The sequence below is a fragment of the Bos mutus genome, chromosome 6 (assembly GCF_027580195.1).
Source record: "Bos mutus isolate GX-2022 chromosome 6, NWIPB_WYAK_1.1, whole genome shotgun sequence".
In the NCBI taxonomy this organism is placed as follows: Eukaryota; Metazoa; Chordata; class Mammalia; order Artiodactyla; family Bovidae; genus Bos; species Bos mutus.
This window is the reverse complement of record NC_091622.1, coordinates 113,336,103-113,361,905: the sequence shown is the minus strand read 5'-3', so window position 1 is coordinate 113,361,905 and position 25,803 is coordinate 113,336,103. Positions and strand designations below refer to the sequence as shown.

The 25,803-nt window shown below is 57.7% G+C and overlaps 2 protein-coding genes across 3 annotated transcripts in view; one reads left to right on the top strand and one right to left on the bottom strand.

Moving 5' to 3' along the window:
- SORCS2 (sortilin related VPS10 domain containing receptor 2) overlaps positions 1-25,803 on the bottom strand; it is a 497,085-nt gene that overhangs the window by 258,113 nt on the left and 213,169 nt on the right. The window lies entirely within an intron of this gene.
- Positions 22,131-23,744, top strand: PSAPL1 (prosaposin like 1). The gene has a single exon (XM_005906260.2). The coding sequence runs from the start codon at positions 22,131-22,133 to the stop codon at positions 23,742-23,744; it is 1,614 nt and encodes a 537-aa protein (XP_005906322.2).

Here is a 25,803-nt window from a genome sequence, read left to right as displayed (position 1 = left end):
CCCCAAGGGCAGGTCTGGGGCAGGCTCTGACCACACTGGGCCTAGCAGGGGTGTGAGAGTTAGGCAGGGGTCGGAGGCGCTGCACCCAGAATGCCCTGCCCAGCTTTTGGCTCCAACCCTGGAGGACGCAGGTGGGCGGTGGAAGAGGAGCCCCAGTCAAGACCTCTGATCACTGGGCTGGCTCCTCCCCTAGCAGGGCTCCCAGAATGAGCCTCGCGCGTGAAAACAGTAAAGGTCCATTTCACATTTTATCTCACCTTTCAAAATGTCTATTTTGAGCATGTTTTTTAAATCACATTTATAAAATCCTAGCTCTGGAATGAGAGTCCATCTCTGGATTGGAGGTTCCACCTTTTTCCTAGTGATCACGCAGAATCCGCGGCCACCATGCTGAGGACATGCCAGGCTGGAGGCCTGGATTCGGCCTCAGCCACTTAGGGGTGGTGGGTGAGGCCAAATCCTGGCAGAAAGTCAGGGTGCAGGCAGGTGGCACAGTCCTAGATAGCCCTAGTGAAGGGCTGGGGCTGCTGTACTAGCTTTTAATAGCGTCTTCCACATTCAGACGCAAAGTCAGTCCCTTTATAGGCAGGAAATAAAGCAATGGGAGTAATTATTTTATTAAGGACCAGGGAATGATGAATAATTTAATTTGCAGAAAGAATTACACCACGGATTGAATCTCTACGTCCTCAGGCCTGACATTACTTTCTCTCCAATTTCTTTTGACATTTCTGGTGGGGTGTGGGGTGAAGCGGGTCTCAGAACCTTCCAGCACACTTTAGCTCTGCCTCCAGGGTGGGCGTTCCTGGACACTCCCAGGTGGGAGGTGACCAGAACGGAGAAAAGGAGGATGGTGGGGGCAGGGAAGAGGAACAAAGTCCTTGCCTGAAACGTGGTGCCTTTGCTCAAGCGTGGCAGCGTGGAACATGTAAAGAACTCACTCGGCCCGTGTATACTGAATGCACACATACATGTATACTAGGCCTCGGGAGTCGGGGGTCGGGGGGTGGGCAAGGCGAGTTTGCGGTGGGGTTGGGGTCAGTCAACACGCGCCACGAGCTGGGGTGGGATGCGGGAAGCAGGGTGGGGGATGTGTCTCTTACTCCCAGATCTGAACAGCCAGCCAAGTCATCTCGTTTTAACTTTCCCACCAGACTCCTGCTCCCAAGAAATGAGTCTTGCCCAATCTCGATTACACAGCTCTATGCGTGTAATTCCGACAAGCCTGTGGTTGTTCCCACCCGACACGGAAATCACTGTGCCACTCCGCTGAGCCACCCAGATGGCCGTGAAGGGCGGACTCTGGATACAAGGGCACCATGGGGCTTGTGAAAGCCGAAAGGGAAAAGCGCTCTTGACGTTGCATGCCATGGAATAGAAGTCGGACCCTTAGGGGAGTCCGGGATTAAAGCTGCAACTGCAGGCTGTTTTTCCATCATGGGGCAGCTCCGAAGGTTCGGGCTGGAACCCAGCCTGTCTGGACCTCAGACGCGTGCATGGAGGTCTCACGGCTGCACTGGCCACAGGCTGGAGGCCCCTACTTCGTGCCCTTGGGCCCTGGGCACACTTTGGTGCGGTAAGCGCCCTGGGACGCCTCGGGGGTGCCTCACTCCATCTGGGGTCTGAGATTACTGCCCCCCCACAATGTGGTGGGGAAGGTGGGCTCCTAAGACAAGTACTATCCAGAATGGTGAGTGCAACCTGAGTTGGAGCCCTGGAGCCCTGTGGAAGGTGAGTGCGCGTGTCATCCTGGTGGGAGGAAGGGGCCAGGGAGGCCTTTGGGGGAAGGACATCTGTGCGGTATAGCACAGAGACAGAGAGGGAAGGACGGAGCCACCGGCTTTTCCTTCCACCCTCCCCGACATGCAAGGGAGCCCCTCCGAGCCTCAGTCTTCCCCCTGTAAGACGGGGGTGATGAGCATGAGTCCTCCTTGATTCCCACGCCCTGCGAGCTGCCTGTGCACAGCAGGTCCACAGGTGTTTGCCAAATGAATGAATGGCTGTTGGATGGACTGGAACAGAGGCTCCCTTACAAATGCGTCTGACTCGGGGCAGGGGGAGGGGGCACGGAGAGCAGCTCTAGGAGACTGGGGAGAAAGAATGCCAAAAAAGCCCTTGAAATGCACGGTCCCCTCCCGGGGGCGTTTCCTATGAGGACAGCAGTGGAGCCAGAGCTGGGGGAGGGAAGTGAGAGGCTCTACATGCGGAAGGGTCCTCACGGGGGCCCTGCGGGGGGGACCCGCTGAGCTCCAGGAGCCTCGGATCTGACCCCACGGAGTCCAGTGTCACATAGTCTGCACTGCACGTCTCAAGATGACACTCTGCAGGGCTCCTTCAAAGCAGAGCTCGGGGAGACCAGGCTGGCCGCCTACCCAGAGGGGGCGATGTAGGGACGCCGCCAGGGCTTGGCCTTAGAGCCTCAGACTCATGCCAGCCCCCCGCCCCTGCCCCGCACATCCCTTGCTAACCCATCACTCAGACACTTGCTCCACAGGCGGGAGCCCAGGTCCTCCCCCCGCAGGCTGCCCTGTCCATCTGCATGCCTTCCCACTTGCGGGTCCCACCTCTGTCTCTTGCTCACTCTTTAGCGTTTTGCATAAGCATCACCTCCACCAAGGGCTTCCCTAGCAGCTCAGCTGGTAAAGAATCCACCCGCAATGCAGGAGACCCCGGTTTGATCCCTGGGTCGGGAAGATCCGCTGGAGAAGGGATAGGCTACCCACTGCAGTATTCTGGCCTGGAGAATCCTGTGGACTGTATATGTACATGGGGTTGCCCATGGGGGAGCCCCTGGGGTCTCAAAGAGTCAGACGTGACAGAGCAACTTTCACTTTTCACCTCCACCAAGAAGCCTGCCAGGCAGGGCCCATTGCCCTGGTGTCGGGGCTCCCCTTGGCCCAGCCCTGAGCTCTGGGGCTCCTGCCACCCCCACGGTGGGCTCCTCTTGGGCCAGGACTGTGTCTGAGCACCTGAGTTCCCAGCATCACCCAGGCCGGGCCCTGGAGGAAGGAGGCTTAGGTCACACCTGATGAATGAATAAATGACAACTGATTGATAAGACATCAGTCTCACTTATCAAACAAGGCTGGGAAACTGCTATGGTAACGTGTAAGACTGGCTTGATACGCAACCTCCCTCGCTCAACAACATTCAATGTCTCCCCAGTACCCATAGGACTTCCCTGGTGGCTCAGACGGTAAAGTGTCTGCCTGCAATGCGGGAGACCTGGTTCAATCTCTGACTTGGGAAGATCTCCTTGAGAAGGAAATGGCAACCCACTCCAGTACTCTTGCCTGCAAAATCCCATGGATGTAGGAGCCTGGTGGGCTGCAGTCCATGGGGTTGCAAATAGTCAGACATGACTGAGCGACTTCACTTTCAGTACTCACAGTGCCTCGTCCTCACCTGATGTCCATAGCCCCCACCCTCCAATCTCAAACTTCCCTGCCAGCCCTGCCCGCAGCCCCACACGTCCTGCCCCCCTCAAGGCCTTCGTGGGACCCTTGCCTTCACACAGGCAGGGCTGTTCTGTTCACACAGGCTATTCTCTGTCCCTGGAATGCTCTTCCTGCCCTCAGATTTTTCTGAGAAATACTGTGCCTCCCACAGTGCCCAAAAGGAGTAGGATGCCACCCACCCAGGTCAAGGCAGGCTTGTTTCAGCGTATCCCCTCCGCCGAGACCCACCCCGCCAAGCCTGCAGGTCAGAGATCCCTGGCCCTGGAGGTCAGGCCCCTCTGCAGAGGCCCAGTGCATGCAAGGCCTGAGCGCATCCGCTCAGAAACGAAGCTCAAGGAGCTCTGGTCTCCCTTCCTGGCCTTTCCCCGAGGCCAAGAAAGCTGAGCTAGTCAAGCGGAGACACACAGGAAAGCGCGTTTGGTGCAGCCCCTGCTGAGTCGCCCGCCCCACCCCAGCCCGGGCCCATGTCTGTCACTTGGGATGACATCCGTGGGAGCACTCAGCTGGCTCCTGCCTGAAAGCCGCCTGGGGCCGGGGTGCCGGTGTCCCCTCCGCATCCCAGCTGGGTCTGGCCTCCAAGTCTGTCTGCCGTCCTTTCTGGAGTAAAGTTGCCCAGCTCTGGGGCCCAGCAGTGCTGAGATGAGAGGTCAGAAGTCAGGTGGAACAAATGAGGTGCTTGGGAGGAGAAAATGCCCTCCAGGAAGGGCTGGGCTGTGGGGAGTCTGTCTGTGGCCCTACTAGGTGCTACGTTTGGGAGCACCTACTGTGTGCCCACCCCCGGAAGGAATAGGGATGCCATGGAGAGCGGGGGATGGGAAGATGGCGTCCCCGTGGGGCTGCAATGCTGGGTGCTGGGCTCAGGCCTTCACGCTGACTCTCTCTTATTCACCGGGCCCCCACAACTCTTTGTGGGGGGCAAGACGGACCCAGAGCAGGGGGGGCCTGCCAGGGTCAGCAACCAGGAAACAGCAGGGCGGGGCGTTACGGGGTGTGAGCGTGGCCTTGCAGCCGGGCACCCCGAGTCCAGCGGCTGTGTATCAGCTTTCTCTACCTTCTGAGACCCAGGTGCGCGGGAAGTCTTTGTTCACAGCAGCGACCATCCAAGCGTCTGTGCCAAGAAGCCCCTTCCTTCTTTCCCATGCATGTGTACCAGGTGAGATGGAGCTGGTGGTCTCAAAAACCAAATCCCCCAGGGACGCAGGGCTTCTCCATCCCCCTGCTCCAGGCTGCCTCTCTCCTACCGAGGTTTCTGTCCTGCAGAGGAGGTCCCTCCCACCTCCACACACCACGAGCTGATGGGTGGGAAACAGCGGAAAAATGCACAAAAAGGCAGATTCGTAACCTGCCCTGAACGTAAAACAGAGACCAGCTCCTTGGTGCCTCTGGTGTCCTGATCGAAAAGCAAGTATGTCGTTCATTCATTCATTCAACTCACAAACAAGGAGGGCCAGGACTGCCCTGGCAAGCCTGGGCTCTAACCTGGCATCACGGTCCCTGTGGGGGGTTGCTGTGGGGGTTGGGGTGTGGGGAAGGTTGCAGAGAGGTGGCTGCTTCCACCCAGCTCCTCCAAGGTGAAGGAAGACATGGGAGGCTCAGAGAGGCTGAGTCACCTGTGGAAGGTCACACAGCCCTGGTGCCAGGGCCTCCCCACTGCTGCCTGGGTGAGTCTCTTCTCTCCGAAAAAAGGAAGGAGAGAGCCCAGTGGCCCCCACGCCATCCGTGCTGCCCCGTTCAGGTGTCGCTAGGACCTGCGACTGTCCCCCCCTAAAGCTCCACTCCAAAGCCCACTTCCTAGGCTGGACTGTTCTCAGCCTTGAGGGGGAGAATGGGTCACCTCGTGACCCACTAAGGTCAGCCACCTGCCTGTCAACCCTGCTGGCTCCTGGGGGAGTATAGCAAGGTGGCGCATGCCAGCCTGAGGGAGGCGGGGGTGTGAGCAGAAGGGAAGCCTGACCCAGTGGCCTGTCTGCCACTGAGGCCACCTGTGGTTCCAGAGGACACGAGAAAATCCCCCTGACGGCTCAGAGCAGCTTCCAGGGCAGAGGTGGGGGAGGGGCTCCTGTCCCTCAGGGCCCACCTGGAAACAGAGCATCTCCTTCTGCTGTCCCTCAAGAAGCCTTGGGCCTCCTGGGAAAACACCCTTTGTGTCCCAGTTCCTAGGACTCAGGATAACTAAGATGCAGGAGGAACCGGTTTAGCTACACAAAAGGTCAGAACTAGCTGGTTCTGGCTGACTCTGGCCCCAGGAGAGCCTAACTCTGTTTAGCAAACTGACTCTGGCAGTTTGGAGAGGGCTGCCTGTGTGTCGGGGGGACGCTGTGGGCTGACCGTCTGGCTAGGGCCTGCGGTGGCCAGGCTCCAGGCTTCCCACCTATGCCTGCAAGGAGCTCCTCGTCCCCAGCTACAGATGAGAAGAGTGAGGCCCAGCCTGACAAGGGACCTTGATTAAAACCCCCTGCCTGTTCAGAGCAGAGAGTGGGAGGACAGAGGCCGGCAACCCATGTCGGGAGGCAGACTGAATTCCAGCTCTGCTGTTTACTAGCCATCTGCTGGCCTTGGGGGAAAGTCACCTGCTTCCCGGGCCTCAGTTTCCTCATCTGTAAAATGGGGATAACAGCTTCAGTACCATGAAAGGATGAAGGACGACGAGGATGAAGGGGAGGAGTCAGTGGGGGCCAGCACCAGGCAGACCCAGAGGGCCAGCTGGCTGCTTTCCCAGGCCCTCGACCTGTCCGACTCTCCTTTCTCCCCGCCACCCACCTGCATCTGAAGAAACAGCAGCTCAGAGAGATTAGGGTTCTCCTGAGCCCACGCAAGGAGGGAAGGAGGAAGGCAGAGAGCAGACAGATGGAGAGTGAGCTGAGACGAGCCGGCGGGCTTCACGGCCTCTTCCCCGCTGGGCAGCTGGGCCCACGGGCAGGGAACCCACCGGCTCCTCACCTGTTTATAGGCAGATCTCAGAGCACAGAGCTTCTTAGAGAGCCAGGCCCCGGGGCGGGGGCAGGCTGTTGGCCACTCCTCTGTCTCTGTCTCTCCATCTGTCTGTCTCTCTGGCTGTCACACGCACACCCCTCTGAGACACCTGTCCCACCAACAGGGCCTCCAGGCTGTGTGCAGGTCCTGCCCCAATGGACAAAGCTCAGACCATCGACACCTCTGCGGCCTCCCTACCTCCATGGCCTCAGCATGGGCAGTGCCACCAGCTGCATCTCTGGGCTCCCTGTCTCAGTCTGCCTTGCAGCTGTTCTGTGGCTCCCACCGTGCTGGAGATCAAGCCCAAGCAAACCTCTGGGCTGTCCGGGCTCGTCCTGACCCAGCCTGCTCAGAGCAGCCGTGTGCACCACTCAGCCGTCCACATCATCCCACTCGGGATGCCCACGGCCTCCAGTGCTTGCAGGGCAGTGGGTGTGCAGGGGGCTGGGTCCCCTCCCCGGCCTGCACTTCCAGCACGGGGATCCGGGACGGGGGGCTGGGCCTTCCTAAGCCCCACACTGGGCCCCGCACAGGGGTGCCCTGCACACATTTGGGAGCGGTTGGGACCAGGAGTCTACCTCCCCTGTTCCTGGAGGGGAGACTGGGACCCAGGGCAGGCCAAGGCTCAGCCTCAGGGCTCCAGGCAACTCTGTGGTGGGGCCTGCCAGCCGCCAGGCCAGCCCGCTTCTCCTGTTCAGGTCTAGGCCTAGGCCCAGGTCACCATGTTCATTCATCCACTCAGCTGTTCATTCATTCACCCACTCAGCTGTTCATTCATCAACCCACTCACCTGTTCATTCGTTCATTCACCCACTCACCTGATCATTCATTCATTCACTCACTCACCTGTTCATTCATTCACCCACTCAGCTGTTCATTCATTCACTCACTCACCTGTTCATTCATTCATTCATTCACCCACTCACCTGTTCATTCATTTGCTCACTCACTCATTTATTCCCCCACTCATTCATTTATTCCCTCACACACTCATTCACTTACTCCCTCCCTCCCTCTCTCTGTGGCTCATGGACACCTCCCAGGTGCTGGGCCCCCCTGGCGCTGGACACCAGACAGGAGGGCCCTGGAAGGTTGGGGCACATGTGTTGGGAGAAGCAGGCATAGATTGGATCTTTAAGCAAAGAACCCTGCAGCTGTGGTGAGCGCTACACAGCTGGGAACAGGGCCTCCAGCTTGGGGAACAGTTGTTGGGGGGCTGGGGGCCCCTCACATGGTGTGGGAGCCTTGGCACGCAGGCTGACCAGGCTGCTTCTGAGCAGGCGTGAAGAGGAGATGGTTTCACCTGAAGCCTCGCTCACAAAGTTTAACGGCCCTTGGGAACCGCAGGGTCCCAGGGAAGGGCCAGAGGTGGGGGACTAGGGGCAGGGGGCTGCTCCCCCTGTTTCAGCTGTAACTCCCCTGGTTTCCCTAATTCCTCCCCTCTGCTGGCTGGTGGGGGGCAGGCGGCACCCACCAATGTGACACTGGGAAACGCAGCTTCACCAGGTAGATCTCACGAGTCAGAGAAGACCCTCCATCAAAGCGCCTAGACACAGATGAGGAACCTGAGGGCAGGGAGAGCTGAGGTCACGGCCGCTCCACAGACTGGGCACCAGAGCCCAGGTCCATCTGGCGGCTCCGCAGGCCCCGCCCACACCCCTGTGGGGCCCTCTCCCCCAGAACAGGAAGACCCAGTTGCCCATGCGTCCTGGGGGGCCCCAATTCTTCGGGTGGTTTGAAGGGCAAAGCAGAGAGCAAATGGTATTTGTTTAACTAATTTCAAGGATCAAGAGTTTCCAGATGTTTCCCAGGCCCAACCCTCTGCCTGGCCCAGGTGCCTCCCTCACAAACAACCCTCTGGGGCCGAAGGGGAGGCTCCCTGGGGACCCCTGGGTGTGGTGGAATTTCTGGCTGTTGAAACTCCAGGGGAGGAGGCAGTCAGATTCCTGGAAAACTGGAGCGATTTTCCAGGCCAAAGACTGCGGAGACAAACACAGAACCCACCAGAGAACCTGACCTCGGGGCTCAGCTGGGGAAGGAGACAGGCGGGAAGCTTCAGGGGCCCGGGCGGGGAGCTGGCCCACCCTCATGAGCCCTGAGGGCTCGCAGCATGGAAGAATGCAGCAATGAATCGACAAGCGAGCAGAAGACGCCGTCCAACATTTACTGAAAACCCTGTCCAGCACACCGCCCATCTAGGGTGACTCTGGGTCCCAGCAACCTCCCCAAGGGAATTATCGCCCCACCTCACAGCCAGGAGACAGAACCACAGCACCACGTGGACACCTGCCCCAGTTCACCCACAAGTGGGTGGCAAAGCAAGGGTTTCCATCCTGGTTGGTGTGTATGGATCCCACGCTGCAGGTGCAGGGGAGAGGCGAAGGAAGGAGGGAGGGAAGAGGGAAAGGAAGGAGGAAATGGGTGGGAGGGAGGAAAAAAAATCTTTTTAACACATGAACTCCAGGTTTGGCTGGCGCAGGGCTCTGGGGCAACCGTGGCCACGCCAGTGACTCAGGAGATGCGCTGTGCTCTGAACAGCAGTCCGCCTCCAGAGGGCCACACCTGATATCCTGGCTGGCTTACGCAGGTGTGCTGGGAGACCCACGCAAGGATGTTGGCTGTGTTGGACTGGCCAAAATATCCAAAACAAAACAAAACAAAAACCGGAGGAAGAAAACACAGCATCCCTCCAAAGGGAAACAGATCAACTGTGGGTTATCCACACAACAGAATCCCACCTATCAGCAGGATCCATCTCATAAACACGACGCCAAGTGAAGAAGAACAAGCCGCCAGCAGAGAGGTCCAGGCTGGGACCACGCCTGCAGATTTAAGGCACACGACCCAAGGGCTGCCTTTGTGACATGGATGGATGTGGTGAAGCCACGGGAACACAGATGAGGGTGGAGCACATCAGAGTGAGAGTGGGGCTTCACATGGGCTGGGGTGGGGGGGCGGCCTCGCTGCGTCTGCAACGCTCCATTGCCCTCAAACAACCTGCAACACGCATGCAAGACGTTAACAGCTGCCTGGTGTCCACCGCCGTATAAGGGTCGGTGATGTGCTTCCCCACAGCCAGGAACACTTCGTAACTGCTGTGTTTTAACGTTAGCATCCATCTCTGACAGCAGCAGGGTTCTCCAGACGGGTGGCAGAAGCCACGCTCTGTCCTGAGCCCGCCTTCCCGGCTGAAGGACCCCAGGGGCTGGCTCTGACTTCCACAGTTCCTGATACGAGGATTCATTTACTTATGTCAACCATGCGTCTATCCCTCCGTGGAAAATAGAACCTTTTTTCCTAGGACAGGGTTAGCAAACAAATAGAAGTGACAGGATCCAAGACGACGGCTGAGCACATCCTGGCTGAACCTAATGAAAGGGGTTCGACCTCTCCGAGCCTCCGTTTTCTCATCTGTGAAATGGATGAGAGTGGACACCATACTGCCCCACAAGGTTGTCCTGGAGAAGCAGTGATCGTATCCAAGGGGTGAGCAGCTATCACACGGCCCTGCACGTCCTGAATGACCAGTAAAGGGGAGGACAGGCCACTGTGAGGCAGGTCCTGTGAGCTGGGGGCTGTGGGACAGCAGGCTCTGTCAATCAGGGCTGTCTGCCCGACAGCCCCTCCCAGAAAAGGAGGCACCTCCGTCCAGGCATGGCAGCTGTGTCACGGACTCTCAGCCTCTCTTCCAGAATGAAAGGAAATCCCCTGCAGCATCAGGGCCACTTGGGAGGGGTGGGGATGTCGGCCAGCACCCTTCAGCCCTTAGAGGAAGCTGTCTTGCTCCCTCTCTATGGAGGGGTCCCCTGGCTGTGCCCCAGGAGCCCAGCCTGTGCACCCCCAGCCTGCCCAGGCTCCTAGCTCTCCCTAGAATAAACAATTTTCCAAAGGGAGAACTTTAGAAGACTCACGTGGCCTGCTTTCGAGATCTACTATAATCCTAACAATATGGTCCAGACAGGAGAACTGACACGCGGATTCGTGCAACAGAACAGACCGTCCAGAACCCAACCCGCCCATATATGGCCAGTTGAGTTTCTGACAAAACTGCAAGGAGAATTCAAGGAGGAAATGTTAAAATGAGGTCACGCTGCTGTAGGGGACAGTGACAGTGTTAGTCGCTCACTCACATCCGACTCTTTGGACTGTAGCCCGCCACACTCCTCTGTCCATGGAATTCTCCAGGCAAGAATCTTGGAGTGGGTGGCCATTTCCTTCTCCAGGGGATCTTCCCGACCCAGGGACCGAACCTGCATCTCTCGCATTGCAGGCAGATTCTTCACCATCTGAGCCATGGAGGTGAGCCCCTTCCGATATGATCGGTGGTTCTCATGAAAAGTAGGAAATTAGACACAGGCAGGCACACAGGGAGGAGGCCGTGTGACGAGAGGGGCAGAGACAGGGGTGGTGCTTCTAGAAATCAGAGGTCGCCAATGAACCCCCAGACACCAGGGCACAGGCCTGGGACAGCTTCCCTCTCAGCCTCAGAAGTGGCCAATGCTGCCGACACCTTGATTTTGGACTTTGACTTCTGAAGCTGCGACAATAAACTTCTGTTGTTCATGCCCCCAGCCTGCTGTGTTATGCAGCCCAGGAAACCAACCTGAGGCCCAATGGGAGGGAAACACAAGGCTGTCTGCTGACGCGCAGGCTGCGTTTGGATGAGAAGTCCCTCTGGGAGGCCATGGGCAAGTTCTCAACCGCTCAGCACCTCAAAGACCACCCAGAGGTGGTCTTCCGCACTTTCACCCCAGCCGGGACCTTCCCCCTGAGGGCTGACTGCCTGTCCCAAATCCACTCTCACCATGGTCTGAGAGGTTAGCACTTGCCCTCCCCCAAACCATGCCTCGCATGGCAAAGAGATGGGGAAACAGTGGAAACAGTGACAGACTTTATTTTGGGGGGGCTCCCAAATCACTGCAGATGGTGACTGCAGCCATGAAATTAAAAGACGCTTCCTCCTTGGAAGAAAAGTTATGACCAATCTAGACAGCTTATTAAAAAGCAGAGACAATACTTTGCCAACAAAGGTCCGTCTAGTCAAGGCTATGGTTTTCCCAGTAGTCATGTATGGATGTGAGAGTTGGACTATAAAGAAAGCTGAGCAACAAAGAATTGATGCTTCTGAACTGTGGTGTTGGAGAAGACTCTTGAGAGTCCCTTGGGCTGCAAGGAGATCCAACCAGTCCATCCTAAAGCAGATCAGTCCTGGGTGTTCACTGGAAGGACTGATGCTGAAGCTGAAACTGCAGTACTTTGGCCACCTCATGCGAAGAGTTGACTCATTGGAAAAGACCCTGATGCTGGGAGGGATTGGGGGCAGGAGGAGAAGGGGACGACAGAGGATGAGATGGCTGGATAGCATCACCGACTCGATGGACACGAGTTTGAGTGAATTCCTGGAGTTGGTGATGGACAGGGAGGCCTGGCGTGCTGCAGTCCATGGGGTCGCAAAGAGTCCCCGCCTCGTGCCTTCCTCCCCGTCTCACCACCCAGGGCGCAGGTCGGGTCCTCAGTGTCCCTCCCCAATCTGTCCTCCTCCACCCCACGCCCTGGGTCAGGCACCTGCCTCTTGCCTGGATGTCACAACAACGGGCCAACAGGTCTGCCTGCCCGGGTCCCTCTCCTCCAGACCAGCCTCCCAGCTAGCTGCTCAGGTCAGATGTGCGGCTGGTCCACGACTCCTCTCTCCCACGTCCCACATCCAAACCCGCAGCACATCCTGTCTGCTCTAACTTCACAGATGTAGCAGAGCCCACAGCTGCCGCCCTCCCTGTCACCCAGGCCCTCCCCTGGAGCTCAGCTGCCTCACTGCAGTGATCTCTGGCTCTTCCTAACCGGCCTGGCCCCCTTGCTGTTCCTGCCTCCCGCTGCCACGGGGCCTTTGCACAGTCTCTCTGAAGCATACTCTCCCCAGACACCCACCTGGTTCTCACCCATCCCTTCTCAAGCCTATACCCTAAGATTGTGGCATCACTGACCACCCCGACTTCTGACTCTGCCCGCCCTGCATATAATTTCTCTCCCTCTCACTCATCACCTTTCCCCATCTTACAACACCTACTTGTGTTTTAATTGTTGTTTAATTTCTGCTCCCTCCCACCAGTTTCAGGAACCTGGGGCCTTCTCTGTTTCATTAATTAAAATGACCCCAGTACTCAGGACAGCAGTGCTCAGCCTCTAACAGGGCCGCAATGCCTCACTGTTGAACATGTACATGAAGGTCAAGCAAAACAGGCACAGCGTAGCCCATCTGTCCTTAGGACCTGCTTGTTTTCTCTCTTCTAACAGACTAAGAGCAACTCTGCCCACAACCACCCTTCTCCCTGTGCCCGTGGGGATGAGATGACCTATTTTACCTGCCAGGGAGGCCCTGCCAGCTCCCCAGGTGCTTTCCAGAGGCCACCCGGGGTGGGCAGGCCGGGTGAGGCTTGTTATGTTAAGACCCTGGTGGAGCTGCAGCCTGGCCCTGGAAGGTGGGGCATGCCCCACTGGGAGGGGCGGGCAGGATGGCACCTGTGCAGCTGTGGGACACCGGGAGGAAGGTGGGACTCAGGGGAGGATACACAGGACCACCCCGAGGCACTGGGCGCAGGGAGACGCTCAGCCAGCACAGACATGCAGCCCCTCAAGGGAAGGTCTCCGGGCTGTGGAGGCTCATCTGTCTAAGGCCCCGAGCCCCACACACCTGTGTCTACACCCCTTCCTCACGTCCCAGCTTCTCTGATCGCCAGTCTCCATCCTGGGGGCTACGGCTTCATAGCCTTCAAAAAGTGAAAGTGTTAGCTGCTCAGTCGTGTAGGACTCTTTACTACCGACCCCATGAACTGTAGCCCACCAGCCTCCTCTGTTCATGGCATTCTACAGGCAAGAATACGAGTATGGGTTGCCGTTTCCTTCTCCAGGGAATATTCCCGACCCAGGCATCAAACCTGGGTCTCCCGCAATGCAGGCAGATTCTTTACCGTGCCTTTAGCTAAGCTAAGTCACTTCAGTCGTGTCCGACTCTGTGCGATCCCATAGACGGCAGCCCACTAGGCTCCCCCGTCCCTGGGATTCTCCAGGCAAGAACACTGGAGTGGGTTGCCATTTCCTTCTCCAATGCGTGAAAGTGAAGTCGCTCAGTCGTGTCCGACCCTCAGTGACCCCATGGACTGTGCAGCCTTCCCGGGTCCTCCGTCCATGGGATTTTCCAGGCAAGAGTACTGGAGTGGGGTGCCATTGCCTTCTCCATGACCAACCTAGACAGCATGTTAAAAAGCAGAGATGTTACTTTTCCACAAAGGTCCATCTAGTCAAAGCTATGGTTTTTCCAGTAGTCATGTATGGATGTGAGAGTTGGACTATAAAGAAATCTGAGCACCGAAGAATTGATGCTTTTGAACTCTGGTGTTGGAGAAGACTCTAGAGAGTCCCTTGGACTGCAAGGAGATCCACAGTCCATCCTAAAGGAAATCAGTCCTGGATATTCATTGGAAGGACTGATGCTGAAGCTGAAACTCCAATACTTTGGCCACCTGATGTGAAAAACTGACTCATTTGAAAAGACCCTGAAGCTGGGAATGATTGAAGGCAGGAGGAGAAGGGGACGACAGAGGATGAGATGGTTGGATGGCATCACCAACTCAATGGAGCAAACTCCAGGAGTTGGTGATGGACAGGGAGCCTGGCGTGCTGCAGTCCATGGGGTCACAAAGAGTCAGACACGACTGAGTGACTAAACTGGCTGTAGATGTAAATGGTTAAGACAAGGTCATGCTGGATCAGGGTGGGCCCAACCCTGATGATGAATGTGCTTATAAGAAGAGGACATTTGGACACAGACACGACCCACAGGGAGAAGCCATGTGATGACAGAGGCTGGGGGCGGGGGCAGCCACAGGCCAAGGACACCAAGGGTTATTGCTGCTGCTGCTAAGTCACTTCAGTCGTATCCGACTCTGTGCGACCCCATAGACAACAGCCCACCAGGTTCCCCCGTCCCTGGGATTCTCCAGGCAAGAACACTGGAGTGGGTTGCCATTTCCTTCTCCAATGCATGTTACTGCTGCTGCTGCTGCTAAGTCGCTTCAGTCGTGTCCGACTCTGTGCGACCCCATGGACTGCAGCCTACCAGGCTTCTCCGTCCATGGGATTCTCCAGGCAAGAACACTGGAGTGGGTTGCCATTTCCTTCTCCAATGCATGAAAGTGGAAAGTGAAAGTGAAGTCCCTCAGTCGTGTCTGACTCTTAGCGACCCCATGGACTGCAGCCTACCAGGCTCCTCCATCCATGAGATTTTCCGGGCAACAGTACTGGAGTGGGGTGCCATCCCCTAAAGCCCAGAACAGGCAAGGAAGGATCCCTCCCCCTGCCCCGGAGCTCAGCCTCCCAACACCTTGTTCTCAGACTCTGACGGTGCAAGTGCGGGCAGGCATGGTCTCCTCCTCTGTTGTTACTGTGAAGCTGAGGTCTCAGAGGGGACCCACGAGGGCAGGCCATCCTGGTTGTGGCGGGCTGGGACGGTGTCAGGCTCTGTGGGAGCAAGAGATGCCGGGCCCCGCCCACTTTGGAGCCAAAGGTGCCACGCCACGCCCCTCGCCCCGCCCACATTGGAGCCGGGCTGCCGGGCCCCGCCGCTGCTCCGCCCACATCGAACATCTGTGAAATGAGTATCGCCGCAGCCCCTAAGTCCCGGGACGCGCCCTTCCAGGAGCGCATGCACCTCAACTCGAGGGGCGGGGCGGGAGAGCTGGCCGGTCCTTGGAAGAGTGTTGGATGGTGCTGATCTGGGCTCCCTGGCCTTGCAGGTCCAGCTCCCCTCCAGGGCGCTGAAGATGCTCTGCAGGCTCCTGGCACACATCGCCCCCGCCCGCCCCATCCCAGCCCTACACAGGAATTCCACGGCCCCACTCTTGCTTGTAACTCTGCCCGGCTCACCCACGCGCCCACACCTGTTGGCTCAGGTACGAGTCCCGGCCGCCCACTCAGCTCCCGGGCAGCCCCCACTCACCGCCTGGCTCTGCCAGGCCACCCCAGGGCCTGGCTGTGGGGACGGGCTCCACTTCCCTACGGCTCTCTGGTGATCTTGGGTGCTCTCCTGGGGGAGGTCCTGACCCCTGCCTTGGGCTGCCCACCCACACCCGCTACCAGGAGGCTCACAAAGACCGAACTCAGGTAAAGCCGACGTCCACCATCTCAGAAGCGACAGTGGGCTTCCCCTCTTGGGAAGGGGCTGGCTGACGCAGGAGGCTCTCACGCCCCCACCTCCTGGCCTCCTGGCCCTGCACCAATGGCAGCACGTAACCACCTCTGGCCTCCTCCTCTGCCGTGCCTCCTTCCTGGGTGCCGCCGCTGGGTGCCCACCGCAGCCACTGCTGTGCTCAGACCCCCTCCCCAGAGGGACCCCCCAGGCCGCCCTCTGCAAAAGCACCCAGCAACCCCCACCGAACCTCGCCCGCTTTTCTTTACTGCATAGAAATCATTTCCACCTGGCACCAGGAGAGGCACGAGTGTTTACACATCCGTCAAATGTTTACACGTCCGTGGTCTGTCCCCAGGACCCGAATATCCACTCCTCATCTGTCTCCTTCTCTGCTGAGCCCCAGCTCACAGCAGGGGCTGCAAACACAGGCAGGAAACACCCCCGCAGTATGGCCTGGCAGCACGGGAGTGTCCCCAGAAGAGGCAGGAAAGGCAGAGAGAAAGAGAGGTGGCTGTGGGTCGGAGAGGTGGCCGTGGGTCGGGCTGACGGGGCCAACAGCATCAGGCAGAACAGAGGAGAGGACTCGGAGTTTGGAGAAGCCGGCACCTCTGTGCTCAGAGATTCCAGAACACGGGCTGGGGAGCCCCACGGGGCTGGAGCCTGTGTCCCCCCGTGTAGGCAGAAGAGCACGTGTCACCGTGTACCTGGGGACAGCCCCTCCCCCGCCCTCCACCCATACGGCAAGACGGCCTCGAGGACTGATGGTGAAGTGGAGGCCAGAGGGCCAGGCAAAGCGTTGACAAGTGGGCCCTGGTCCTGGTTCCCTCCCTCTCCTCGCTGGTCCTCTGGGAAGCAGGCCATCTTCAAGCTTCTTGCCCACCTCCTGTGGGTCCCCTCCCTGACCCTGGCTCAACACATGGGGCCTCACCTACAAAATGCCCCCCTCTCACCCCCCGATCCCATTGGGACCAGCCTTATCTCTAGTTAGGAGGAAAAAGTAAATACCTTCCAGGGAAATGTTTTAAACAGATGGAATTTATAAAATATACAGCAAGTGCTGCCTTTCGTTGGATGGTGGGTAGTGGAGGAATGCTGGTCGTATCATTTCCAGCACTTTCTGCAGGGTTATATCAGAGCCATGTGGAGCAATGCTGCTGGGGGGACAGGCCCGGGGCCACCACATCAGAGCCTGGTGCATCTGCTCAGCACACACCGACCCCAGGCCCCCGCGGTCCTCCCCCAGACACCCTCCCAACAGAAATGCCCACTCTGCCCACTGCACAGTGTCCCTAAGAATGTACAAATCAGCGATACTTGGATAACCCCAAACTGGAAGTGCCCGATGCCAGCCCTCAGCGATGAGGACACTCTGGCAGCTGGTACAGGGGGCACTGCCAGGCGGTGAGGCCCAGGGACCTCAGGGCGGGCTCTTGTCCAGAGGGTGAAAGCGGTGGACACACCACCCCACCCCACTGATGCAGATTCAGGAAGAAGTGAAACTGATCAAAGGTGAAGACAATCAGAAAAGCGATTGCTCTGGTTGAGGGCGATGGGTGTGGTTTACACACACGTGTGTGTGTTTGCTAGAATACACCAAATTGCACAGTTACAGCGTGTACATTTTACTACATGTACATTTTATGTCAAAACGGTAAAGATAAATGTGTGCAAATGCAGAAGTCTAGTTGGTAAGTTTTTCTTTTCATAGCGGTAGGAGTTGTGTGTTCTTTCTTATCTTTCTTTTTATAAAATATATATTTATTTGGCTGCGCTGGGTCTTAGCTGTGGCACACAGCATCTTTAGTTGCAGTATGTGAGATCTAATTCCCTAACCAGGGAATCCAGGCCCCCTGCATTGGAAGCATGGAGTCTTAGCCACTGGACAACCAGGGAAGTCCCAGGATTAGGCATTCTGAAACTACTACTTTTTATATTTTAGAGTGCAGCAAATGAGTAAGTGTCTTAAGGATAATGGGACCCAGACTCCTGGCTATTGGGCAGGAGAGTTAAGAATATGGAAAGGAAGAAAACTAGAATGTTGCCTAAGGATCAAAGTGAACTCATTGTCTGATGAAGACACGGTGAATGGATGACAGTTGCAAGTACACATGTGTTTACATGTATGTACATGTCCGTCTTCATACCTACAAATGTCTGTGTCTCCGTTTCTATGTGAACACATCCTTCCTCCGTCACCCACATCAGTAAGAGGTAAGGTATTCACTGCTCTGTTCACCAAGGCGGCCGTAATGACACCACAGTTTCAATGAGCACATCTATGCCTGGATCTTGGTTTCCAAATACTATCTTCCATCAACCAGGCTGGTTCCAGGGTTGGTTCAAGGAATGCACAAGATAAGCCTGAAGCAAGTCTTCATTTAAAAGCAGAGAAGCGCTCTAAGAATGGTGGACACATGTCAGAGACAGACAGGCCAGCTCAAAGGGCCCCACTGAGCTGATCTGGAGCCGCTTAGGCATCAGAGCAACTGTAGGCATGGACTCAGTTCAGTTCAGTTTAGTCCCCCCGTCGTGTCTCACTCTTTGCGACCCCGTGGACTGCAGCACCCTCTGCCAACAACAGAAGAGAAAACTCCACACACGGACATCACCAGATGGCCAACACTGAAATCAGATTGATTCTATTCTTTGCAACCAAAGATGGAGAAGCTCTATACAGTCAGCAAAAACAAGACTGGGAGCTGACTGTGGCTCAGATCATGGACTCTTTATTGCTCAATTCAGACTTAAATTGAAGAAAGTGGGGAAAACCACTAGACTGTTCAGGTATTAACTAAATCAAATCCCTTACCATTATACAGTGGAAGTGAGAAACAGGTTTAAGGTACTAGATCTGATAGACAGAGTGCCTGATGAACTATGGATGGAGGTTCGTGACATTGTACAGGAGACAGGGAGCAAGACCATCCCCAAGAAAAAGACATGCAGAAAAGGCATGGACTACAATCTGTTAAATAAAATAAGCATTCACAAGTCTACATAGGAAGGCGGGAAGGAAGGAAGGAAAGGAGGAAGGAAGAGGGAAGGGAAGGAAAAGCTCTTTTTTATAGAAGAATACCAACTTAAAAATACAGAGGGAAGATGGGATTAGCAAAGGACCAGTTATGCTAACAGTGAGTAAACATTTGATGAGAACAGAATATTAACATACTCTCAAAGTACCTTTCTAAATATTATTAATTACAAAAAAGGAAACAGTAACTTCACAGAGGAAGAAGCAGCAGGTCTCCAGCAAGTGACCCCAGACCCGCAGTACTGGGCTGGCCCACATCCACCCTCCCCACCTGGGGCACAGAGGGGTCCTGCCATGTCTGAGCGCGAGGGAACCTGGGCAGACCCAAGGGATGAGCTTTCTACAAGCAACCCACCAGGACTCCGGTGTCAAGAAAAACACGCAAAAGGTGACTGAGGAGCCGTGGCGAGCGCACATAGCCCCTGACACTGGAGCTGGGACCAGGAGTGAAACACGGTCAGAGGGCAGCCCTGGGCCACTGCACAGTCCGAACAGGGGCTGCGGGTTAAACAGTGGAACTGTACCAACATCACAGCCCTGGATGCTGACAGATGCACTGTGACCATCTGAGAAGACGTCCTTGTCCTCCGGAAGCACACTGGAGTAGCTGGTGTAAAGGGACGTGACATCACTATACTCTCAACAGGTCAGGACACAGGTGTCTGTAAATACAAACGCGGGTGGATGGATGGTAGACGAGAGGGAAGCGGGCAGGGGAACCACAGAGCAAATCGGGCCAAGGTGCCCGAGGGACCGCTGGCCGGGAGCTCCTTGCTCTATTTCTGCAGTGGTCCTCTAAGTTTGAAATTATATCAGAATAAAACATAACCTCCCCCCAGACAAAACAGACATGGAGCAACCAGACTCTTTGAGCCCTGTTGAGGGCAGTGGGCACGACCACGGTGGAAAACTGTCGTGTCGGCATTTACTGGACGTCTGCCGTCTGACCCCTGCAATTCTGCTCCTAGAGAAAACCCAGCAGAGATGGGGGTACACACACATCCCTAGATGGGCACAGAAGTGTCCAGGCCAGCCCCAAACTAACTGGACGTGATTCAAATGCCCACGAGGGTAGAATAGATTAGTAAAATGTGAATTCACCCGACGGATTCTGCACAGAAATGAGGACCCACCCAGCAGCCCAAACGGAGCTCAGAGGCTCAGTACCGTGCCAAAGAAGCCAGAGACAAAACAGTTGGGGTTCCCGGCAATGGACGAGGCAGGGGTGGCTGGAAGGTGCGCTGGGGCTGCCCAGAATCGTGGACATTGTCTGGGCCTGGGCGCTTGCTCAGTCTATGGATCTTCCCTGAGCTGAACACTTACAATCTGTGCCTTTTCCTGTATGCATGACATATTTTAATAAAAATTTTAAAAGTTAAGAGGGATTTCCCTGGCAGTCCAGCACTCAGAACCCTATGCCTCTCACTGTTGTGGGCCTAGATTCAATCCCTAGTCAGAGAAGTGAGGTCTCACAAGTCACACGGCTTGGTAAAATAACAAAGTAAATAATTTTAAAAATATTAGAAAGTCCAGGAGAAAAGTCTCCTATGGCAGATTCTCCGACTCGATGGACATGAGTCTGTGTAAGCTCCGGGAGTTGGTGATGGACAGGGAAGCCTGGCGTGCTGCCATCAGTGGGGTCGCAAAGAGTCAGACACGACTGAGCGACTGAACTGATGTATTTTTCTATAAAATAAAAACCAATTTCGTGTTTCATCAGTGGGGAGAGATTTCTGGGCCTCTGGGCAGGGTGGTGCCTGGGGAAAGAGACCATGACAGCAGCTGTGAAGGCAGAGCAGGAGGTCTGGGGCTGCCTGGCCGGGGCCCTGGCACAGAGCGGTGGGGCAGGGCCTCCTGCTTGCTGGCCTGGTGCCCACAGTCCTCGTAGGATGCGAGTGGGTGCTCAGGAATCTCAGGCGATGCGCTCAGGGAGGAGCAGGCATGTGGAAAGGGTGTTAAAGTGAGCCGGCCCCTGCCTGCCCCAGGCACCCGCGATGGGGCACCCATGTCTCCAGTCCCCGCTTTGCAAGTGAGACTCAGGAGCTGGGCATATGAGCGCCCAGGCTCACTTCAACCCAAAGGCTGTCCCTCCTCTGGTCCAGAGGGTCTACACTCCTAGGGCCAGTGTGAAGAGCTCAGCAAGTCCTGTTTTCCATATGCTCTTCCCAACCCCGGACCCGGAGGAGGTGGATGGAGCCACCCCGGCCACATTCCTCCACAAGCTGCTGCAATCTCAGGCCCCAAGGCCTGACCCACATAGCTGGGGGTGCAGACTGCCCCTCTGAACCTGAGAGACAGCACCACGCAGGGGGCTTACACCCTCCGAGGGGCGCAGGCGACCCCAGGGGAGCCCCCTGCCCTCGGGCCCCCGACCCGTCCACCCCTCCGTGGGAGGGCCCCGTGGGAGCCATGAGGCAAGTGGAAAGCAGGCCATAGGTGAGGCTGGCTGTGGAATCCTCCTTTTAATGAACCGGCACCAGCTCGGGACACCTGGGTGTGCCTGACATCTGATCCACTCAACTGATAACTCATTTTAAAAACTAAGCAAGAAAAATAAGATAACAAGTGACACAGAAATGAAACAAATTCGTCCCGTGTATGGGTACTTTCAACCAACACTTTCATATCTAGGGTGGGCCAGCCCACTCTCGGCCCAGTTTCAGACCTGTTCCCTGGCGGCTGTCTCAGGAGGCCGACGGGCACTCACATCGCAGATGAAGACATGAGGGGCCCTTGCGTGGCACTGCCGGCCAGGGCCAGGAGCAGAGCCAGCCAGGCGAGCCATTTAAAGGCCAGATGTAGGAAACAGAGCTTCTATACTTGCTCAGTCATTAAACTCACTTCATCTTCTGGCATTAAAAGGACAGAATGCCTGTGCCTCCCAAAGGGGGACAAAAGTCCCCCCAAGAGTCTCTCATTGTGGGCTTCCCTGGTGGCTCAGACAGTAAAGAACCTGCCTGCCGTGCGGAAGACCTGGGTTCGATCCCTGGGCTGGGAAGATGCCCTGGAGAAGGGAATGGTTACCCACTCCAATTCTTGCCTGGAAAATTCCGTGGAGAGGAGGATACCGTCCATGGGGTCGCAAAGAGTTGGACACCACTGAGCAACTAACACGAACAGACATCAAAGGCTCTCTTTCTAGGAGGGGACCTAGCCAGCGGAAGACACCAGAGCGGGAGGATGAGCCGTGGGGAAGGGGGCAGACGGGCTCCCAGGAAAGAGGTGGGTGAGTTGTGCTTTACTGAAGACTGAGCTGGGTTTTGAAAGCCGAGTGAGAGTTTATCCAGAGGGTCGAGGGGAGAGGGACGAGCGGTGCTCCAGGGAGAGTGACCTGCACACGCTGCCCAGAACCAGGCAACAACAGAGCGATGAGTCAGGCTGCGGAGGAGCCTGGAGGGCGGGGCCGCCCACCAGGCAGGCTGGGCTTTATAGCAGCCGCGGGGCGGCCGCGCACGCAGTGGAGCTGGCCCCAAGACCGCAAGGCATGCTCTGCGCGCTGCTGCTTCTGCCGGGCGTGCTGTGCGCCGCCCTGGCCGGCTCCATCTCTGGCCCCAAGGAGTGCGCCAAGGGCCCTGCCGTGTGGTGTCGGGACCTGCAGGCGGCAACGAGATGCGGGGCAGTTGGGCACTGCCGTGTTGCCATCTGGAGCCAGCCCACCGCCAGGTCCCTGCCCTGTGACCTGTGCCTGGATGTGGCAGCCACTGCCAGCAACGGGCTGAACCCCAAGGCCGCCGAGACTGATGTCCTGGCTGCGGTGATGAAGACCTGTGAGTGGCTTCCCAGCCAGGAGTCTTTGGTCAAATGCAAGGGGATGGTGGATGCCCACGGCTCAGCCATCCTGAGCATGCTTGGCGGGGACCTGGGCAGTGCCCCGGGACAGGTGTGCATGGCTCTCACCCTCTGCCAGCCACTGCAGAGGCACCCGGCCACCCCCGGGCCACTCTCTGAGGAGGACATATATGACGTGGTTGCCCCATTTGTGGCCAATGGCCTACTCAGCTCCCGCCGTCAGCGGATTGCCGTGGGCACTGTGTGCCAGGACTGTGTCCGGCTGGTCACCCGGCTCCAGGGTGCCCTTGGGCCCGACCTGTCCAGCCTGGCACAGGTGACCACACGGGAGCAGTGCGAGTCCCTGGGGCCGGGCCTGGCTTTCCTTTGCAAGAACTACATCCACCAGTTTTTTGCTCCTGCTGAGCAAACACTGAGGTTCATGCTGCCCAGCGATATCTGCAGGAAGGAGGGCTTCTGTGAGGAGTGGCAGGGACCCCCAGACTCGGCTCACGTGGCTGCCGTGGATGGGGTCCCTGCCCTGGAGCTGGCGTCTCCGTGGAGGAAGGGCGAGGTGCAGATGCAGGGCCCCGTGGCCTGTGACATGTGTCTGCAGGTCGTGCAGAGGCTGGACCACTGGCTGGAAAGCAGCAGCAGCAAGACCATCATCAGCCAGGCCCTGGAGCGTTTGTGCTCCGTGCTGCCCCCTCCCGTGGTCCGGGAGTGCATCAAGCTGGTGGACACCTACGTGCCCACCGTGGTGGAAGTCCTGAGCAGACTCACCCCAGAAAAGATGTGCACAGTCATCCGACTGTGCAGGGGATGGAGGCGGGCCCGGGCGGTCCACGAGGGCCCCACAAACCCACCCCCTGGCCTCCTGGACAAGGACAGCCTCTGCAGGGGGTGCCAGCAGCTGTTCGGTGTGTCCGTCCATAACCTGGAGCAGAAGACCACCGAGCGCCGCGTTCTGCGGGCCTTTAAGCTCGCCTGCGGCATCCTGCCCCTGCCCTTTGTGATGCAGTGTGGCCGCTTCGTGAGCGAATACCAGCCCGTGCTCATGATGACCCTCAGGGACATGATGGACCCCCCCACCCTCTGCACGAAGTTGCGCGCCTGCCGCGACCCCAGGGACACGCTGCTGGGCACCGACCAGTGCGTCCTGGGCCCAAGCTTCTGGTGCCAGAGCCGGGAGGCAGCCCAGATGTGCAACACAGTGGAGCACTGCCAGCGCCGCGTGTGGAAGGAGGCGCCCTCGCCAGCCGAGAGCGCGGGCGACCGCGGCTGCCCGAGCCAGGATCCCCCTCCCCTCGAGAGGCCCGCCTCTCCTTGATTCCCACGGCGCGGCCCCCACGTCCCAGATGGGAACTGAGACTCCCAGCGGGGAGGCTGGAAAGGACCTGCCCTCCGTCCTGACCCCAGGCCTGTGGCTGTGCCCACACCTCAAGTGGACTGGAACCACCTGCTTCACTGTTGCTGCCAGCCGCCCGCCCTGACTCTCCATCGCTGTGCTGTCGCTGATGGTGGGGGGGTCTGGCACTGGCCTCTGGTGCCCCCGCTACACTTTGCCGATGGGGTGCCAGCTGGGCTGAGCAGTGGCAGGACAGAGGGCAGGTGGGGAGGGGCCGTGACAGCTGGCAGGGAGGGGGCGGTAGGTCTTATCCACCAGTCATCATCACCTGCTCAGGCCGCAGTTGCTCAACCTTGGGGTCCTGGCGGTGGCCTCAAAGGTGCATATGACGTGTTGAGCGTCTCTCTGGGGAGGAGGCTGGGGTTTTGACTAAATGCCCCGAGGGGTTCTTGGGCTCAGTGCAGTCCTTCTGATGCCCCCTGCTCCCCGCCCACCACAGAAGCCTCTCCCTGCACCCCAGACTCTAGGCTGCAGGGAAACCTGTGCTGCGTTCCAGGTGAGGAGAGGAAAACGTGCCGTGAAAGAGCCCAGTGGGTCGCACGATGGTGGGCAGATCCTCCACCTGTCGGAGCCTCAGTTTTCTAACCTGTATAGGGCTGATAACCTGTCTCATGTGGACGCTGAGACCGTTAGAGGAGATGTCCCTAAGCTTCTTCCTCTGAAAGGACCAGCATCCACCCATCTGCTGCGGCCAGCAAGACCCAGCTCAGGGTCCCAGCAGAATCTGGCAGTGCAGGTATTGAGTAAACTGCAACCTTCCTCCCAGTGGCATTTGCTGTCTTCTCATCCTCCTGAGGCCGTGGCACGAGCTGCTGTAGCACCCGCTTCTTTCTGGCCTCGCCCAGGCATTCCCCTCCTCAGGAAGCCTTCCTGAGGCTCTCAGCCCAGTTTAGACACCCTCTGTGGTTTCTCCTCATGCCATGTTGTCATCATCGCCCCCCTAGCACACAGTAGATGCTAAAACATTCGTAGGTCACACACATGAGTGTTTCAGTGGAGGCCAGGCCTGGAGAGGCCCCGCGGCTGCTTTCAGATGAATCCCTCTGGAGGAAGAGAAGTGCCCAGGCCTGGGTTACAGGAGACCTGAGTGGGCGCTGTTTTCTGAGAAGCCACACCTGAGAACTTGGGTAAGTACCCTGGGCCCCAGCCATCACCCCAGGGGGACAGGTGCACTCGGCCTGAGTTTCCAGCCTCCTCGGAGCTGGCGTCTGTAGGCTGCGGCTGGGCCCACTGGTCGGCCTGGTCCACGGTGGTGAGGGCTCCAGCCCACGACCTGAGGGCCCGGATGTGGGCGGAAGAAGGCAGCCCTGGCCAGATTCCGCGACACAGATGCCTGTGATGGACGGACTTGCAGACTGTGGACTGGGCATGGACCGCATCTCTGGGAACAGCCCCTGGGGCTGTCAGTCTGCGGGCACCTGTCCCCTCTCTGGAACAGGGTGGGCTGTGGCCCCTCCTCTGGCCTGTCTGGGGGACACCTCACAACGGTGAGACAGATCTCAGCTTCCTGGAACGTCACTGCTCACACACGACAGCCTGAGAGCGGCCAGGAGGGGGTGAGCACGTCTCACGGGTGCCCCATCCATGCAGAGCCATGGTGCCCTCCCATCACCTCCCCAGCCCAAAGCGGCCCGCAGCAGGCAGTCAGCGAGGGGCTCCATGTGCCCCTCCCCCAGGCCTGGGACCCACCTGCCCCCACCTGCCCACTTCAGACCTGTGGCTGCACGTCAGCCCCGCCATGCACCCGGACAAGCTGGTCATCCAAGGACACTTACCGCTGACCAGCCCCTGAGGACTTCTCGCCTGCCCCGGAGAGCTCTGCCTGGCTTCACTCCTCACCCTCACAACCACCTGAGGCAGGCACTATCATCACCGCATTTCACAGAGGTTCAGTAATTGGCCCAAGGTCACGCAGTTAGGACACAGGGCAGCCAGGAGTCCAGCCCAGGCAGGAAGGGGCTCCAGGGCCTGTGTTCCCGAC

Bases quoted from the DNA above. Each gene is read 5' to 3' on its own strand.
- PSAPL1 (XM_005906260.2), top strand. From the start codon at position 22,131: ATGCTCTGCGCGCTGCTGCTTCTGCCGGGCGTGCTGTGCGCCGCCCTG.